The sequence below is a fragment of the Nipponia nippon genome, unplaced genomic scaffold (genome assembly GCF_047370975.1).
Source record: "Nipponia nippon isolate SJK-2023a ecotype South Korea unplaced genomic scaffold, ASM4737097v1 scaffold_1, whole genome shotgun sequence".
Lineage (NCBI taxonomy): Eukaryota > Metazoa > Chordata > Aves > Pelecaniformes > Threskiornithidae > Nipponia > Nipponia nippon.
In genome coordinates, this window is record NW_028262290.1 from 132,603,153 (window position 1) to 132,621,856 (window position 18,704).

Here is an 18,704-nt window from a genome sequence, read left to right on the forward strand (position 1 = left end):
TAGAAGTAGTAATCTGTTTGGTTTGACACAAACAAGACCAATGGTTTTGGCTTCCTTGCACAAATATATGGGTTTAATACTTGTATATGTACTAGTTGCATACTCTGTTCTTGCCACACTATCATGGTTGACATTTGGCAGTATCTTTGCTTTTACCTTTATCCTGGTTTCAACTGGGATAGAGTTAATTTTCTTCCTAGTAGCTGCTATAGCACTGTGTTTTGGATTTAGTATGAGAATAATGTTGATAACACACTGATGTTTTGATTGTTGCTGAGTAGTGTTTACACTAGTCAAGGACTTTTTAGCTACCCATGCTCTGCCGGGTGCACAAGAAGCTGGGAGGGGGCACAGCCAGAACAGCTGGCCCAGACTGGCCAAAGGGGCTATCCCATACCATATGACGTCATGCTCAGTACATAAACTGGGGGAGTTGGCCGGGAGGCAGCAATTGCTGCTCAGGGGTGGGCTGGGCATCGGTCAGTGGGTGGTGAGCAATTGTATAGCGTATCACTTGCTTTGTATATTATTATTGTATTCTTATTATTATTAATAATACTATTACTACTATTCTATTTTATTTTACTTCAATTATTAAACTGTTCTTATCTCAACCCACAAGTTTTCTCCCTTTAACCCTTCCAGTTCTCTCCCCCTTCCCACCGGGGAAGGGGGAGTGAGCGAGCGGCTGCGTGGTGCTTAGTTGCTGGCTGGGGTTAAACCATGACAACCTTTCATCTCAGTTCAGAATAATCCCACGGAAAACTCAGTAATTAAGATGTGATAAAAACACCCATGAGATACCAGAAATGAAAGCAAAAGGCATATTTCTTTTTTCAGTAGATACTAATAGCAGTTTATTTACTACAGGATTAAAATTATTATATATGCCACTCATCTCTTTTTATGAGACCATTTTCACACTGTACCTATTTTCACCAAATTAAAGAAAATGAAGATATCCATACCTGCTTCTTGTGGCAATCCTTCAGGGCTGATGCCAAGCCCTCTTCCAGCCTACCGAATGCCATTTCAACATCTGAAACCCACCAGATTTGTGAACCAGTAAGTGCAACCTGGGCTGGGCAGTCAAAAACCCACTGTTCTCTCTGCTTCTCTTCATAGGCCAGTATCACCTCCATGATGCAGAGGCACGCTGTTTTGTGTACAATTTCCTCAAGGCGTTGCAACCAAGACTCTACCTTTTGAAGAAAAAAAACCCCAAACATGCATAAATTTATGCCTGTAACATAAATGGTACATTTTATACTAAGAATATAGGAAGCTCATCTCATTAATCTTTACAAAGGATTTTTTTTTACATAAACACTCTTTAAAAACTTGAACCAAGAGTGGTTTTTTTCCTTCCATTTTTCTCTCCTACTGCCTCTTCAGTAGGATTTAGTTCAGAGGAGCCCTTCCCAATTACTGACATAACAGACATTGTTTTGTTTTATATATCCATTTGACTTAAACCCACAGACATAGAGCCTTAGAGCTCCAAGTATGAAAGTCTGAAGTTTTTCTGTTCATCAGACACAGAGTAAACACAGACAATACAGTCTTTCCTATGTCTCTATGCACTCAAATGTAGCTGTATCTTGGAGAAACTATCTCTAAGAGGCGAGCTGCATATATTTGCCCATTCAGTCTGGGGCCTCCCTGCTGAGACAGTCAATCAGTAGAACCACACGCAACATTGATTTTATGCAATGTGAATGCTTATCCATTCAGCACTGTTCTGAGAACAATACGTTATTGTCTCAGAAGCTGCTGATCTGTTCTTTCTGACCTACCACTACCCAGTTAGCACATATACTGGCTGGCCAATTAGCAAATACAAGGCTCAAAAACAGCTAAAAGCCTGTTCAGCTGATAGGGGACATGGGGGAGAGCTGGAGGTCTGGAGAGGTGTGTGCTAAAGGATAAGAGAGGAGGGGATCTGAAAGTATAATGGAAGATGAAATAAAAGAGCAGAAGAAGAGAGGAAGTATGAGAAATGCAACATTCAACCATAGGCTTCATCAGTTCCATAGCTTTTAGTACATCTTTTTCTCTTTTTCATTATTCCTAAACACGTAACTCTCTACACTTCTTAAAAAAAAAAATTTTTTTAGGGGCAGCTAGACAATTTATTAAATTATTAGTTTATTACACGGTTTTGGGGCACAAAATGTTTTGAAATTTAGAAAAAATAGTTGTGTTTTTTAATTACTATTTTTTCTAAATTTACCTTTTTAAAAGCAGCATTTCATGCCATTGAAAGTGTCTGCTTAATCTACTTCCCAAGGAGTGCAAAATCCATGAAGGAAATTTCACATAACTCAACATACCTGACCACTGCATCCATACCCTTCATAGAATGCAACATACTCCTTTTCTCTGCTGTGCATCCCAAGGGCAGCTTTTACAGATTCTTCTATATTCTCCTGAAATTTAAGATCAGCAACTTTATCAAAAAATTTTGGTAAGATGATGGGCCACCTGCACCCAAAAATACCAGACATATAATGAAAATGATTACCTTAGATTTGTGTCAATCACACTACTTTAATGCCTATTTCTACTAAAGTGGATAACTACCACTCTAAAATTTGCTATACACAATAAGATTCTGTGGTTCAGCAAAATTTAACACAGTTTTTAGCAACTAACTGGATAACATGAAGTCCTTGCACTAATCGTACAATTGTGTTTCTTATTCTAATGCTTTCAGCACATAGTGTTTCAATTGATCTTAGCAAGTAAGATGCACTGAATAAGCAGGTGATTAATCAACATTTTATTAAGTTTTAAAGAAAATTAAAAAAAATTAAAATATTTTTTTCCATAGTATTAGAACACATGCCAATTGAACAAATAATGAGTACTTTTGATTTCCCTGGTGGCACAGACTGACACGGTGACACTATCCGACTGTCTGGTGCACAATCACTACACAGGAGGTTTTTATGGGAAAAGCTGAGGTTAATTACACTATCATCAGTCACCAGAAGAATCTGAAGGACAAACATAGCTCAATATAAAACTGAAAAGTCTTGAAATTGTTATTAATTACAGCTAGTGCTTATTTCACAAATTGTCAATTCAGGTCTAAATGCCTTGTGTAACTACACACCTCTCCAAAGACCGTGGAGTTTGAAGATCACTGTCTACGCACCAGCATCTATGCCTGATAACTAGAACTAGAACTAGTCACCGAGACTTAGTTACGTAAAGAAGCTATGAGACTGTCATCACGTTTGAAAAGGCTCAGTGTTCAAGCCTCAAGACCTTCATCCTCTTAAAAAGTATAATTTCTTCTGTTAGATGTCACATCACATCTAAAAAGGCTTTGCCTGAGACACACCAATAACTAGCACTCAGAGAATTAATGGCCATGGCTGGATAGTCACTGAGGCCAGGAGTATCATCTGGCATGTAGATAACATAGTATAAAGCTTCTGAAATACATCAAAGTGCCTGTGCTTTCATACAAATTGGTCTCAAAGCGTCACAAAACCTAGCAGATCATTGCTCAAGGGAGGAAAACAGAAGGATAGCTACAAAAACATTCCTTGTACAATGGTCAGCAGCTCAAGCAGAAACAGCCTAACAGAGACCATAGATCTTTCAGTCTTATCATCACTCTGCATAACATGCCTGAAATTTGATCAATCAGCACCAGAAGCAGAATAATTTGATAATCTCATTGACCTTTTTCATTTCTAATTCCTGCAAACCTACAATCCAAACATCCAAATAAATGCAAATTGCACATAGCTAGATTTCTAGCGAGAGACAGCACAGGATTTGTAACACTTCTCCTCAGCATGATGGTCTCATCTCTCCCTGCTGAACACCTTGTAGTTGTCCTAGCTGGGGGGAAAATGTTTACTGCCTTCTTTACACAAAGTGTTCCTATTTGTAAAGTAAATTAACACTCAGAAACAAAGGTGCAGTTCTACGATAATACCTCCTCACATGGTTAGCTGGAAAACTTGCCTTTCTGTAGACAAAATTAAGTACAATAGTATGCAAGGAGGCTCACATATTTTGGCTGTGTTCCTTTTGAAAGGATGTCTAGCAAGTCTGCTGAAGAAAGAAAGAAGCAAGGAAAAGCTATGTGCTTGGTTTCTAAATATTTAGCCAGAGCTTATTCACAAAGAGAAAGTCTGAAAAGAACACAGATTTTAACATTACATGCCTTTAATCACCCTAAAGCCAAGAATTCCCTCCCAGTTAAGGAAGAAATCAGATCAAAGAGTAAAACAGAACAATACAGTCCACTTGCGATTTAAAATAATAATGATGAATACAACTGTAAGGAACAGGTAAGGTGGCAAATCTTACACATTTCCTTGCCAGAAACTGAAACAGAACATGCTCTTTTTACTTATTCAGACCAAGGAACCTAAGAGAACAGAATTGTGCCAGAAAAGTCCCTGAAAAGTTTGGCTAAGTGGAAACTCCCCTTCAGCCTTCCAGAGTCCAGCCTTAGAAAATAAGGGACAAGAACAAAATTTCTTATTTGACAGGGCAGTTATTTGCAGATAAATTTAAAAAAAAAAAAATTAAAAAAGCTAAGAACCAGTCTAATGGGGGAACAAAGTAACCACTTTTCTTAAGATGCACACATTTCCTTTTATGTATGAAGGATAACAGACAGGAAAACGTGTTGGTATTGACACAAAAAGTATTAAGCATCAAAATACTCAATGACATGCCTATCTGGAGAGGAAAAAAAACCCCACATTTATTTACGTGTGACTGATGCACTTTAGCTGTTAGCTTAGTATCTCTCATAACAAAAGTGACATCTCAAAAAACAGCTTTGTGTTTTGTTTTTTTAACCTTCCTATTACAATTTTGCAAGGAGAAACAGGCTATGGCTCCAAACATCGTTGCTCCTACAGGCAGGAAGAGTGAAAGTTAGTGAGAAGTTCAAGGCATACCTTTAAGTGTGCTGAAGGAGGACCTTTGCTGTACACAATCCACTATCTCCTGCTGTAAGCGTGAAAGAAAGACTCCCAGCTCCCAGGTTGTGGATAAGGAGAAAATTAGTTTGATCCAAACTGACCTTTGACAATTTTTACATCATGCAACCCATAAATAATGAACCAATGCCTCACATGTAATTGATCATATAAAAAGCAGTAGAAATCCAATATGTCAAATAGAAAAAAAATGACAAAAATACTATCATAAGATCATCTCACACCCATACAAAAAGCAAACATGACCTGACAGGTCTCATTTCCTGACCGTTCCAGAACTACACTTTACAACAATTCATAATCATACTGGAAATTTTACCTGTGCCACAAAGCTTCAGATTTTTCATACACCTTTGGCTTGGTTGTAGCTTCCATCACATTTTTTGTATTTGCTATGTCAGTCACCAACTCCTGTACAGAAGTGCGAGGAAGTTAGTGCAACATGTGGAATTCCCCTCAGATTTTTTTTTTCTACTTCATATTGTTTACTATACTGCGACAAGAAAAGCACTGGGAAAAACAGCTGGAAGAAGGCATCTCATCAGATTGTTTTAGATTCTAGTTCTTAAACAGCAAAAGAAAAAAAATCCACAAATGCCTATTTTGACAGCATTTAGACTGAACATGAAAGAAATGTAAAGTGAACAGAAAGGATTGCACTAGAGGAAAGCAAATACCACTGACTATACTATTAGAACTCTTCTAACAAGATAAAAATGACAGATCATAACAGAAGCATTAACTTGTACAATAATTCTGCTCATGTGTGCAAGCCCAATGCCTGCGTTTTTCAACATGCACCATGAAGAAACTTATGCATGTTAAATGGCATGAATAATTTCATTGTTCTTAACAGGGTTCTCAACTCGTACAAAGGTGTGAATATTTTTTTTTTTTGGCATATAGTTAGATGTACTGCTGCCCACATTGTTTAAATTGCAGATTTAAACAATTAGAAATGTATTTGAAAATTTAAATGTAGAACCTCCCTATAGAACATTATCATATCTTAGCTTTTCAGAATCATACATAATGGGAACTTTCCCTGGCATAAGTGGATTGAATTATAGGTATATTGATAACATACAAGTTATTATCTTTTCTAAACAAGGGTTCAGTGACTTTTTTTGGTCAGAATGAACAATTAAGGCATGATACTTTGTGTAAGTTCAAATGTTTAGGTTGATTGCTGTGATTACCTTTGGCCAATAATAAATAATAGACCATAAACTTGTACTTCAACTATCATTGTCCTAAATGATACAGAGTTTGGCAGAAGGGATTTCTGTAAGTCAGAAGTATCATATCTCTATGTGACTCCAGGAGGTTAAAAAGCTAACAAAGCATAAATAAAAGAAGATATTAAAGTCATGTGAAGGAATGACCTGCAGAACTTTGTCACAAACCATGGTTTGTGACAATGTGTCAACCAGCAGCTACCAGTCCATGCAGAAGGAAAACAAGGCAAATAATTACTTTGATTTTAATAATAAAGAACGCAAAAATCCACTTCTGATATTCTCCCAAGTAAGCCTGAGACTCTCATAATAATGTTAAATTCAGTGGGTTAGAAACAAGCCTATCAAAGAAACACTCAAACTAAACTGTCAATATGGTAGTACTTAAAAAAAATCTCTATTTAGTTATACACTAAATAATTCAAATGCAAGATATAAATGGACATAAAACACTAACTCTACTAACTTTGAAGTCTCTGTTGACTTCATCAAATCCATTTGCATCTTCAGGCAGCTGGCTTCTGATATCTTCAGAGCTAGTGAAAATATTTTCTAGATAAGACCACGTGCATTGAACTTCCATCCAAATGGAAATGACAGAATCTGCCATGTTTAATTTATTTTACCAACCTTTCACTTGTTCGGTGAAATATACCACATATTTACTTTTCAGAATTGTTTGCAGCTGAACCAAGAAAAACAAATAACAGCAAAAACCACTAATCAAAAGAATTTATCAAACAGAGCAACCAGAGCTAATAAGAGTCTAACAAATTCTCCTGTAACTTGTTATTATCGTATATCATAACAGAAGACATCTTTAAACACTACAAATGGACAGCATATTATTAAATGATTTAGAAAAAAGTTTTAAGAAAATATTAGCTCAGAAAGCTGTAATTTTATTAACTCCTACATGAAGACGGGAAATATTTTTAGAATATATATAGTTACATAGCATACATATAATTTCCCAGGACTAATATCTGGAAAAAACCTAACTCTGCAATAAAGACTCAGGAAAAAAGTTTTAACTAACCAATTGTGCCAAGGGAGTGAATAATATTGCTATACTAATAGTATTTCTATTAATTAAATCCTTACTTGATTGTTATCTAAAGTTTCAAGCAGCTGTTCATTTGACTTTATTAAAGGAGCTGCATTCCTGTGATGCTCTTTGTAAGAAAATTCCATGGCAGCCCATGTTTGGCTGATTTCTGCCAAAATCTGGGAACAACAAAAGTAGTAATAACATCTGTCTATATATATCACACTTCATAGTTTGAGTTGAGAACTTTAATTAAATTATATTTAATTCACAGTGATGGTAATCTATACCACAGACAAGAAGTTAGTTTCACTAGGCTGTGAATTTTGCTCCCTAGGTAAGTCACATGAAAATATTCACTTCTATCATTAATTTCTGGAAACAAAATTTAATCAAACAAATGCAAAAACAGAAGGAAAAAATGGGTACCTCTCACCTTTTCAGTACCGAACTCTTTCACAGTGTTGTCAACTATACTTTGGACTTCATCTTCTACTTTATGAAGCTGAAGTCCCAGAAGGTCTGTCAAGGTAGTATCTTCTGCTACTAAAAGCCTGACCTATAAAACAAAGAGACAGCAGAGAGCAAAATAAGTAAACAAAAAAGAAAAATCAGATATAAGCATATAACGAAGTGTTCAAATGGAATCCAAGTAAAAAACAATGAGTAAGTTATATGCACTCTAGATACTGAATATACTTCCAGATTTGGACTAAAACTGTGAACTTAATCAGCCTAGATGGAATATTTCTTGATGCTGTTACTGTATTTTTTGTTTTTTCTTGTACTGTGGCATATTGTGCGTCATAACACTAAAAGGCAAGGTTATTTGCACAGCTGCCATTGAAGCTGACGTAAGCTACGGACGCAGTATTTGCACACTAGAAATCTTGGGAAGTGGTGGGAGTATCTGCCATGTTTTGTTACTGCTTTGTAAGATATCGATTAAACAAAAAAAAAAAAAAAAAACCCTTTAAAATTTTAATCAAGGCTTTGAAAAGACAACAGTCAATCCTATTTTATTAAAAAAAACCCACAAAAATTTTGTGCTAGGCCTGTTTAGGAGCTTTCTGCATTAAAAATAATTTTAAAATGTGTTTTTATTAAAACTGTTAAAAATGCTTGGTATATTGGAATAGAAACATCCTGTTATGCTCACCGTCTTTGTTTTTCTTTCAGCTTTCCAGTTTTCTTCATTTTAAAAAGTGATTGAAAATTGAACTTCAATTTTTTTTTTCAAAATGGCTAAAAGAAATTTTTATTCAAATTTTGAAAACTAACAACTGGTCCATGTTATACCCTAGGATCCAAAACCACTGGGATTCTTTTTGAAAAATTGAAATAACTTTTTGTTGTTGTTGTTGTTCATACAAACTTCTTTGGTTTTCCAGCTATATAATCAACAGGTGGGTAAACTGCATACTTCTCTCCCCCTTCTGGCACCCCTCTCTTCCCCCGCCCCCCCATCTACTGTCAGGTCAACAGTCTCCCTATGCACTAATTCTTAAAAAATTTACTAGTAAGCTGGTATTTCAGGTGGCCTGCCTTTCCTTACCTGCCATTTCCCTCTGCCCATCATTTTCTCTGTTCACTATTAAGAAACATTCTCTTTTGCTATCCAGGAATGTTTCTAGCCACATTGCTTGTTTTTCTTATAAATATTTAATAGAAATTATTACTGGGAAGTATTCCCCTGTCCCAGACAGGACACAGAACCTTTCAAGCTTATTGCTATTTTCAGGCTTAGCAGGGAGACAGCCAGGTATGGAAGAACCCTCTAATTTAGCAAGGCAGGTCTGCCTTCAGGGAATTGGGTCCTTTTGAGCAGAGACCACAAATTCACTTGTCAACCCACGAGATGCCTCTATCTGAAACCTAAATCTCTGCTCCACTTATACCTTGGATAGTTGGCAGCAGTGGCTCTACCATGTGCCTGACAGTACTGCTGCATGTATAGTAGAGCACGAAAGACCATCACCGAGGTCTCTTTGGTCGAATACTTACTGCTGTCACATTCATGACCTGGTACCAGTGTCTCTCTCTGATTGCAGGATTTTGCAACTCTAGTATTGCCCTCGGTGATGACATCAGATTGTTCACCTTTAACTCCAAGCCCCTATATACATCCCAGGAACAAACTTCTTTACCCAAAGACCGCATTTCCTAAGGAATAATATGAAAATAACTACAAAAATTACTTGTCATTAACAGGCACCTTGCTGATAGCTTTAAGAAAAATTTAGGTTTGTCAGAAAATTCTACTTTCACATGCAGATGTGTGGGACAGTTGTAGTTAGCGCAAGTCTAGGGAATATTTTATTGGGGTCATTGGTTTATGTGGCAGATAAAGCAAAGGCTCTGGAAATGTACTTCCCAGTATGTCACTTATAGTAATGGAACTGTATTAACGCTGCATTTACACAGTGATTTTATGATTATAGTTGGATCAGAGCCATTTACTTCATCACAGCCCTGATGATTTAAGTCTAATTTTCTTATTAATTATTTCACTGCAGATAAAAGTATCCATAAATTTAATATATTCAAAACCAGCATCCAGAGGGGTAAGGAAGACTCATAGGCACACTGGAGCATGACGAACATGACACAAGTGATCAGCTCACAGGCAGTGATCAGCATCTTCTCTGTTCCATGACCTGGCATATGTGCCACAGCAAATGATGCAAAAGCAGAAGGGGAATGTGGTTAGCTCAACCCTCTCCTTTTACCACCCCTATCACAGGTATCATAACGGGCTAAGTGGAATCACATTGTTTTGAAGCACCCTAAGTCAAGGCATCTGCTGCAAGTCTCATTCTTCTCTTCAAGCACTGCTAACTGGGCATGCAATTAAACCTATTTATTCCTGAATGAAACAAATGTGTAAAGAAGAAACTTTATACCCATTAGGTTCAAAACTTCTTTCCTTCCATACTCAACTACTATGCTGTCTATGAACCACAGCTATTCCTCTAGTGTCCTACAAATAGTCTAGGGGCCTTTGCTGCTATTTTTGCTTCATACTTCACTTGTCCCATTGGAACTGTCTTCTGCAGGCTACTATCAACAAAATTTTGCAAACACTTCAAGCAAAGAAAGTGCCATCCCTTTAAAAATTAGCATCTTGGCTGCAACTCCCAACATTCTGCAGTTATGTCTAAGAGCAGAGCAGATAAACCTCTGCAAATTCCACCTGTCTCTAAAAATTATGACTTTCATTTGGCGGGGCCTGTCATAAAACCCCACCCTCTTTATTCTTTCACATACTGCCTCAATTCAGAGAAGTGACAGCACGGTTAGACCATGTACCTCCACAGGGGCTGGAAACTCAGTCAGAAGAATAAAGTTTTAAAAGAAAGCCCCCAAAACAAAACATGTTCCAGAGCATTCAGTTTGGATGCAAGCAACAAATCCACTGGAACATCAAAGTGGGTGGGAAGAGTGAGGAAGGGGTGGCACCGAGACAGATAAATTGCAGAAAGAGACAGCTATGGAACCTGCCTTGGCAAACCTTCCGAGCTCCACATCCATCTGTTCCACATTAATCTGTCTCCACTGGGTTTTAGCCCAATCATCAGTGCTGCTCTGAAACAGAAAGTACAGCTAAAAGTATCAACAACATTTGGTAAAGACAAGCTTCTACTATATAACAGATAAATGGATGCAGGGGGAAAGCCCATCACCAGCAATAGCTCTTGAACCCTATTTTTTCCAACCCTACACCACCACTACCCAGAAAGCATGCAAAATAATTCATCTTCTCAAAATTCAACCCAAAACCCAAGCATTTAAACGATTTTATACTTGTTTCTGATAGGCATACATACCTACCTTTCTTGTGCTATTAAACACTCACCTATATCCACCGATAATATACAGATGCACCTGGGAAATGTGGCAAAACCTGCCCTGCACCCCCTCCTGGCAATACAAATGCTAGGCAAACAATTATGGAAAGAAAATCTAGTACATATATTTTTAACCTTGCCTATGAAAAACAACTTCTTGAGGTAAACAGAACTTTACAAGGCTGATTTCCTATACAGGTCTGTACACTGACTTTTCTGGACTCTTGCTTCTAGTTTTCTACAGCTTTCTAATGTACAGTCCTCAGTTCCGACGTGGAATTTTCTGGCTTTCCGAATTTTGAGTCAATGATTTTAATTATTCAAAAGCAAGCTATTGGTATTTAAAAAAGCTCAAAATGAAACTACAAAGGTCGTTTTGCTTTGGGATTGTCTTGAAATGGGTTAACTTGAGAACAGAGATATTTTTACTCTGGGTGTCCTAAAACATAGCAACTATAATTTCAACAATAAAAGGAATACAAAAATCTTCATTAGCTTAAACTTTTTTTTGAAATCAAAACTATAACACTTCTTGGATCAAATTAGAAGCATAACATTCAAAATATATTCTAACTTTATAATAAAATTTTTAAAAAATTTTTACATTAATATAAACACTGATATCCCAAACTTTCTTGAGCAACCACACTTCTTTTGGACATTGTTTCATTTGCTTGTAGTCTGGAATAGCTACTTCAAATAGTTCTGCAGATTCCTGCATCAGTAACATTTCTTTTTCCAGCACTTCAAGCTCTTTATTTGCCTTGAAGAGGAAAAGAGCACTCAATGAAGTACAGTTATGGGGTATATTGAGCTTACCTAAATCTGTCAGTGAAATCTATAGATTTTGTATGTATGATTCAGTATAAGAAAAGCTGAGAGTAATTATTGCAGAGAGGTTAAAAAGTTGTGTTTGCATTGTCCCTGAAGGCACCCAAAAGGGCTCTACAAAGGGCTCTACATTTGAACAATAAAAAGAAAAGCTGTATAGAAAACAGTTAATTTATACTCTTGTAATAAATCTCTTAATGTATTAAACCACTTCTCCTTACTTTAAAGTTGTATAAATGCTAATAAAGTCCCTTCATGATGTTTTTAAAAGATCCGCTGAATCTTCCACTGTAGACTACTGTATTCAAGAGCACATTCTGCTGGCTTTTCAAAAAAACATGAATAAAGAATGAGTAAGTATTGTGAAAATTTTTACTTTATCAGCGAGCATATGCAATATTGGAAGAGAAACCTAGATTTGGTGGTGCTAGATTTATACCAGGTTCTTGGAGAAAAAAAAAAAAAAAAAAAAAAAAAACCCAACCCGAAAACCCAAAAAGCAACACCACCACCACCACAAACAAACAAAACCATATCACCAAAAAAAACCAAACCCAAAACCCAAACAACTCCCCCCTAAAAAAGACAGAAAACCTAACCCACAAACCACAAATATTTTAGTATGTACATCGAAATATCATTAGATTTAGTACTGAAAGATTACAAGCAAATAAGTTTTTCTGAGATTCCCCATTACCTTATCAAGACGAGCATATGCATTTTCTGCATCAAACTGAAAGGGAGCTTCTATTCTAAGTCTTTCTCTGAACTCCATCTGCTTCCCCTGAAGAAACACAGGTAGTGACACCTGTCACTGATCATGTTCTCATAAGAAAAAAAAAAAAAAAAGAGATAAAAAAGACTGATCACAGAATTCACCATATATCAAGTAAAGTGCATTTTCTTCTGATAACTGTAACCTCAGATGCCTGAAGAGGAGTTACTTTGTGCTTTACCAACACAGCTCTCTTCTTAACAGCATTCCAGTTTTCAGGCAATTCCTGTTTAACAAAATAAAATTATCTTGGAGGAAAAAAAAAAAAAAAATCACACATGGCAGAAAAACATTAGTAAAATTGTATATTAACAGTGAGGATACCCCAACACCTGCCTATGAATAAGAAATTATAGTGGAGGATTTATTTAACCACAAACTATACTCTATGTCATAGCTTTTACTAGAATTTTTTTCAACTGTAAAATAATTAATTTTATGGATCATTGGTAATCATAAACTACTTGAACTTAATTAACTCAGTTATTTTACATATAATCACATAAAACTCTATTCAAAAATGTTGGGAATCTTGCACACAGTAAAACAGAGAGCTCCACCCCTGCTGCTTTAACACATTTTCAAATATACACAATATATTATTATTACATATTATACATTATTATATACACATTATTATCAATTATTATACACAATATACAGCACAAAATAGTCTTCCTCAGTCGCCTCTCTTTGAAGTCCACCATCTGTCACTTTTATAATTTCTTCTAAGTCAGTCAGACTACCAAAGAGAGACAGGTATGATTACAAACAGGGCAAACATTCCTTACTACAGTGAATAAACATGTAGTAAGCCCTACTGGTACTACTAGTGGCACTTACGCTGTTTTTACAAAATACAGTTATTTTATTTTATAAATAAAAATAATATAGTTTTGATATATCATTTTAAGACATTTTGGGCCTGACTTCCAGAGATGGCAAGTGCTACTGTTGAGAATTAACCCAAGAGGATATGCAAGTACAATATTTGGAAAACAAAACAAAAAAACACAAAAAACCCCAACCAACCACTAAAAAACCACTAAGAAAACAAAAAAGCTGTAAACCCAACTCATTGAAGTATTGCGTGTGAAAAGACCCCAAGCTTATATTTATTCCTTTAGTGCATATAAACATGCTCACACACACTCCACTTTACCTAACAATGACAAATCTCAAGAGATACTCCTTAAACATCCAGCTCCATTTCTTAATAAGGTTTAGCAAGCTCCTTTTGAAAGGCTTCATATCCACTTTAAACCAACTTTCAAAAATTTGAGTCTTCAAACTTGTTTATCTGAACATAAAGATTTTCAGAGATGTCAATCTAGAGCAGAAGAGAGAAAGATAAATGCATGTACTCCTCCATTCCCCCCCTCCCCCCCCCCCCCCCCCCCCCAAATACCCAGTTGCTAAGACTAGTTGCTTTCTTGCCTGCTCTTTAAACAGTTTAATAGTGGAAGGCTGTTGAGAGACACTTCATCAGTAAGAGGCATCTTTGTGGATGCTAAACCATGACCGTGGAGAAGGAATTGCTTCATAAACTCAGACTGGTCTTCCAGCCAGAGAGACGCATAGCCAAAGATCTTCTGTACTCCAGGGCTTTGCTGGTAACATTTGCCACTCTCTCCATGATCTCCTGCCTGATTTCAGACAGATCAAACATGTTGTCCATATCATTCCAGGCATCAAAAAAAGTTTTGTTATTTCAGCAACTGAGACAGTAATACTAATTGGTTAGATTTACATGCAGATAGAAGACTGGAATTCACCCCTTTTCCCCAGAGATCTACTAACAAGAAAAATTACAATGCACTCAGCTGTTCCTATTTTGGGTTTACATTTCATTATATGAATGCACAAAACCAAACCAAATACATATCCTTTGCAAGTTATTCAAAGCTGAACTTTTCATGGACTATATATAATTCTGACCACCATTTTAGTGGATACTCCTTTACTTGTCTAAGAGATTAAGTTTCCACTACGTGCAGATTTACAGACTCCAACATGGCACCCAAGATGGAAGTTCACAGCACAGGAAAAGAGAGATAAATATTCAGCTAATCTAAATTAGCTTTGCGTAAAATGGACAACTTTATTCTGCTGCTCATGGATGTGGAAGTGGGTGAAAGCACGAGTAAGCCTTCAGAAATTAATGGGACTATGCCTCTATAAACTGCATAACCGAGAGAACAGATGAGGCTCAGGATTTGAAGACTGATGTTATTAAATGAGTTTGCAACTAAAAATAAACTTCTTGCAGCTTACAATTAATTGGATTAATTATTTCCAAACATAAAAGAAGCTGTACCTGGTAATGTTCTGATCCCAGGTGTGCTGCTATCCTTTTCACCTGGGCAGACATTTGGAAAATATCACCCAGAAGTTCATCTACTAGGTCATAGAAGCCATCACCAGCCTCTTTATCTAGAGATGGTTTAAATTGAATCTCAGTGCCATTAAGGATCATTTGTGCTTGAAAAAGTGGAGCTGGCTTCAAACTTTCTTCCGTGGTCCCCAAAAAGAAGTCTAAAGTATGCATTATGGCGTTATATAAACCATCAACCACAATGTCAGCAACGTACTCTATATAAATCTTCCAAGAGGCTGAGGAGGAATCTGCTTTGAAGAACTTTAAATTTCCCTAAATAAGCAAACAAACAAACCATCTCACAGTTATAAAGCACTTTAACATATCGTTGTGTTAATGTTTGTTTTCATTCAATACACCTCCTTGTTTCAGTATTATTTTATATAGTTGACGTATACTGCAAAACAACACTTTCTAATATTTCTTGTATCCAGTGTGCTTCTGGACTGTACTTTGGTGCATGTAGGAGACTCCTGAACCTCCTTGGAATCACGTTTACACTAGCAAAACCTCTGCACAAGGGTGCAGGTATTCCTGCATTGAAAAGACTACAGGTTGACAGAAAACTATCATACAGTACATCAACTTTGATGGAATATCCACATTTTGTAAGAACACTTCTGCATGTTTGTTCTGCATTGCGGTATCACCCCTTGTTATATTTAACTAAACATTAAAAAGAAACCCTTATTTTGATCTCCCTCTTAAATAAATATCAATAGTATAAATAAAGGCAATAATACAAATAAAATTAGGTCCAAATCTGAACTAAAAGGCACTCTTCAGATAGTAACACTAAGATTAATGTTGGTAATGGACACAAAAATTTGTTGCAGTAGACACAGAAGCAGGTCCCTCAAAAAATTGGCAAAAATGGGGCAGAGACAAAAACCTCTGCTTCTGCATTCATGTCTTATTCAAGTTAAGGTTCTTTGACCCAGTCACTGTACAACACATCCCTTGTAGTCACGTAATGCAGCAGTTCATATTCAAGGGTATTATAATTTGATTTAGTGTTCATAAGTAAACTGGTGAATTATCTGTTGTATATTTTTAATTACACATATAAGAAAGCAATATTCACATTTCAAATCAAAATTATTTCATTAATTATTTATGTAGTGCAAGAAAGTGTTTCAGGATAATTTCTCCAGCTGCAGAAATTACTTTACCCGTGGGGATCACAGGAACAACAATCGCTCACAATAACAAAAATGAGACAACAGCACTATCGTGACTGCAACTTGCCAGTCATTCCCAATCTACCAACTTAGAAAAGCACTAATGTTCTTTTCAGATGTTGCCAAAATTGTTCTCTCTTCTCCCTATTTGTCTTCAAACATCAGTCTTTTGTGCAGTTTGTGCAAGTATACAAATAATTGAACAAAAACATGCAAGTGACCAAGTATTAATATTCAAATATTCAAATCCCATGTCACCACATCAAAATACAGCTCACTTAGCCAGTACCTCTACAAGATGATGGATCTGGTAGCTATCTTCTTGCACCATTTTGTATATTTTAGCAAGCCTTTCTCCTTTGTCATCTAGGTATAATGGAGCTTCCTTTTTACCTTTCCTGAAAAAGAGGGTATGTTCCATCCAAGCATTCGGAATTCCCTGGATTGATCTAATGTTGTCCTTTGATTGCTGAACTCTTTGCTCCAAACCACACACTGACATTTTCACTTGTTTGATGCAGTCCCAGCAGGTTGTCTCCTACCACATGCGCATTTCTTCTGCTTCGTTTAGCTGGTCATCAATAGTTCTCAGCTCTTTTTCAGTCAGAGGACATTCTGCCTCCAGAGTAGTCTGCATTAGTCTGTTGTATAGCTGAATGACAAGGTCAAGGTTCCCAACACACTGTTCTCAGGAAAGACACGCACAGGATTAAATCCCTCTAATGTCCCACACATGCCTTTATGCACTTTGCTGAGCAGAACAGGTATTTGAGGGAGGTCATTTCACACCTACACACTATGAAAGGGAAATCACGCAGACCTTGAACGTGTCCAAACAGAACAGGCTACCAGGTAGAAGGTAAGCTATGGGAAGGCAACTGGATCCACAGCCTGGGAGATCCAGACTGGCAGTGTCCCCAGGTATCTAACGCTCAGCTGTGGCCTGCATTGCAAGCTGAAGGGTAAGCTGCAGCGGGATTCTGTTAGACAAAGATGTGATATTTCCTTTCAACAAGGACAACAGGACAGTTAGAGCCACGCACGTGCTCACACACACGCATGTAAGTTGCAAGGGCCATGGTGAAGAAAAAAGAAAAAACAAAACACACATTGCTAACATATCCTCCCATCACAGACCTTTGTAAAACTGCTCCTTTTCTCATACATAGCTAAAGCAGAATCTGGAATACTGGGTTGGTTCAACATCAAGAGATACTTCACCTCTCTCAATAAAGCCACTAGCTAGAAGAAGGAAAGAAACAGTTTATCTGGTATTTATCCTTTCAGAAGCCTCAACACAATGACTTTTTGTTTACTTTGTATTTAATCTCAGATACAAAGACATTAGAATATCTTTTTGAGGACTAGAATATAAGAAAGTATAGAGCAGACATCTTTTAATTAGTATTCAGCAATTTAAGGGTAGAGATTTAAGGGCTTTTTGAAGTTTGATAACTTGAAGGTACATTACAAAGTAAGTGCCATCATTATTACATTAACATATATTATTATATTTCCTCCATGAGTCTCTGGGGAAACCATTTACTACTGTAATAACCTTCTTTACTGTTTAAAGTAAGAACTCTCCCCTGAGCAGGTATAAGGCAACTAGATTTCCTGACTGGAAAACAAAGGCAACAAAATAAGTAAGATTTAAGATTTACTCATACCCTAGAATATTACTGTCATTTTATGAATATGAAGTCAAGGAGAAACATCAGATACAGATTTAATTACAGTTATACATACACACGTTAGGGTCAAAAATTCACACTCGGGAGGCCATTTCCAGGGTTATGCTTAATTAGAGGTTGGTCTAAATTAATCTGACAAATTTCATCCACCTGAACTTTCCATCCACAGTAGGTCTGATCTTCATATTGGTGAAGGAATTTCAACATCTCCACATATTTCTGAGAAGAGGAAAAAAAAAAAAAAAAAAAAAAGCAGCTTCTGGACTTTCTAAGACTCCGCAAGGAAAAACAACACCTAATCAGTTTTCTTCATTTAATGATATCAATTCACAAACAAATTATGGTGAAAAGTTTTGGTTTCCCACATGGAAGTTCCATGTATGCTGGCCACTTTTAAGCTAGCCATAGCCTCACCAAATTGAACCAGAGGGGAAAAGATGCATAAAGCAAGAAGTGAGAATAACAGGAACAATAAAATTCTGGGAAAAAGGAGAATATGCCCCCATTGATTCTCAGTAGCTATGTCAGTGGTCAACAGTTGGAATGTTTGTTACTCGATAATTTAATTCAGATGGGTCTAATTCTCCTACAGAATCTTTCTGTTCTTTGTGCTACCACCTACAAGCATGTTTGCTGAAGGATCAGGAAAGGAGGGAGACATGGGGCACAATTTCCAAATAACTTGGATGTCTAGGTCCCACACCGGTATCTTTGAAAGTGGTGTCACCGCAGAAGA

The 18,704-nt window shown here is 36.7% G+C and overlaps 1 protein-coding gene across 1 annotated transcript in view; it reads right to left on the minus strand.

Moving 5' to 3' along the window:
* Positions 1 to 18,704, minus strand: part of DNAH11 (dynein axonemal heavy chain 11) — a 163,190-nt gene that overhangs the window by 122,337 nt on the left and 22,149 nt on the right. The window contains 22 exon segments of the mRNA XM_087750792.1: positions 969 to 1,202; positions 2,334 to 2,459; positions 2,461 to 2,484; positions 4,031 to 4,154; positions 5,296 to 5,387; positions 6,681 to 6,906; positions 7,320 to 7,441; positions 7,699 to 7,821; positions 9,267 to 9,425; positions 10,764 to 10,847; positions 11,715 to 11,873; positions 12,639 to 12,725; positions 13,383 to 13,458; positions 13,879 to 13,998; positions 14,000 to 14,046; positions 14,154 to 14,189; positions 14,192 to 14,298; positions 14,301 to 14,416; positions 15,050 to 15,366; positions 16,564 to 16,956; positions 17,412 to 17,516; positions 18,026 to 18,187. Of these exon segments, the coding sequence (XP_087606918.1) occupies positions 969 to 1,202; positions 2,334 to 2,459; positions 2,461 to 2,484; positions 4,031 to 4,154; positions 5,296 to 5,387; positions 6,681 to 6,906; positions 7,320 to 7,441; positions 7,699 to 7,821; positions 9,267 to 9,425; positions 10,764 to 10,847; positions 11,715 to 11,873; positions 12,639 to 12,725; positions 13,383 to 13,458; positions 13,879 to 13,998; positions 14,000 to 14,046; positions 14,154 to 14,189; positions 14,192 to 14,298; positions 14,301 to 14,416; positions 15,050 to 15,366; positions 16,564 to 16,956; positions 17,412 to 17,516; positions 18,026 to 18,187 (3,039 nt within the window).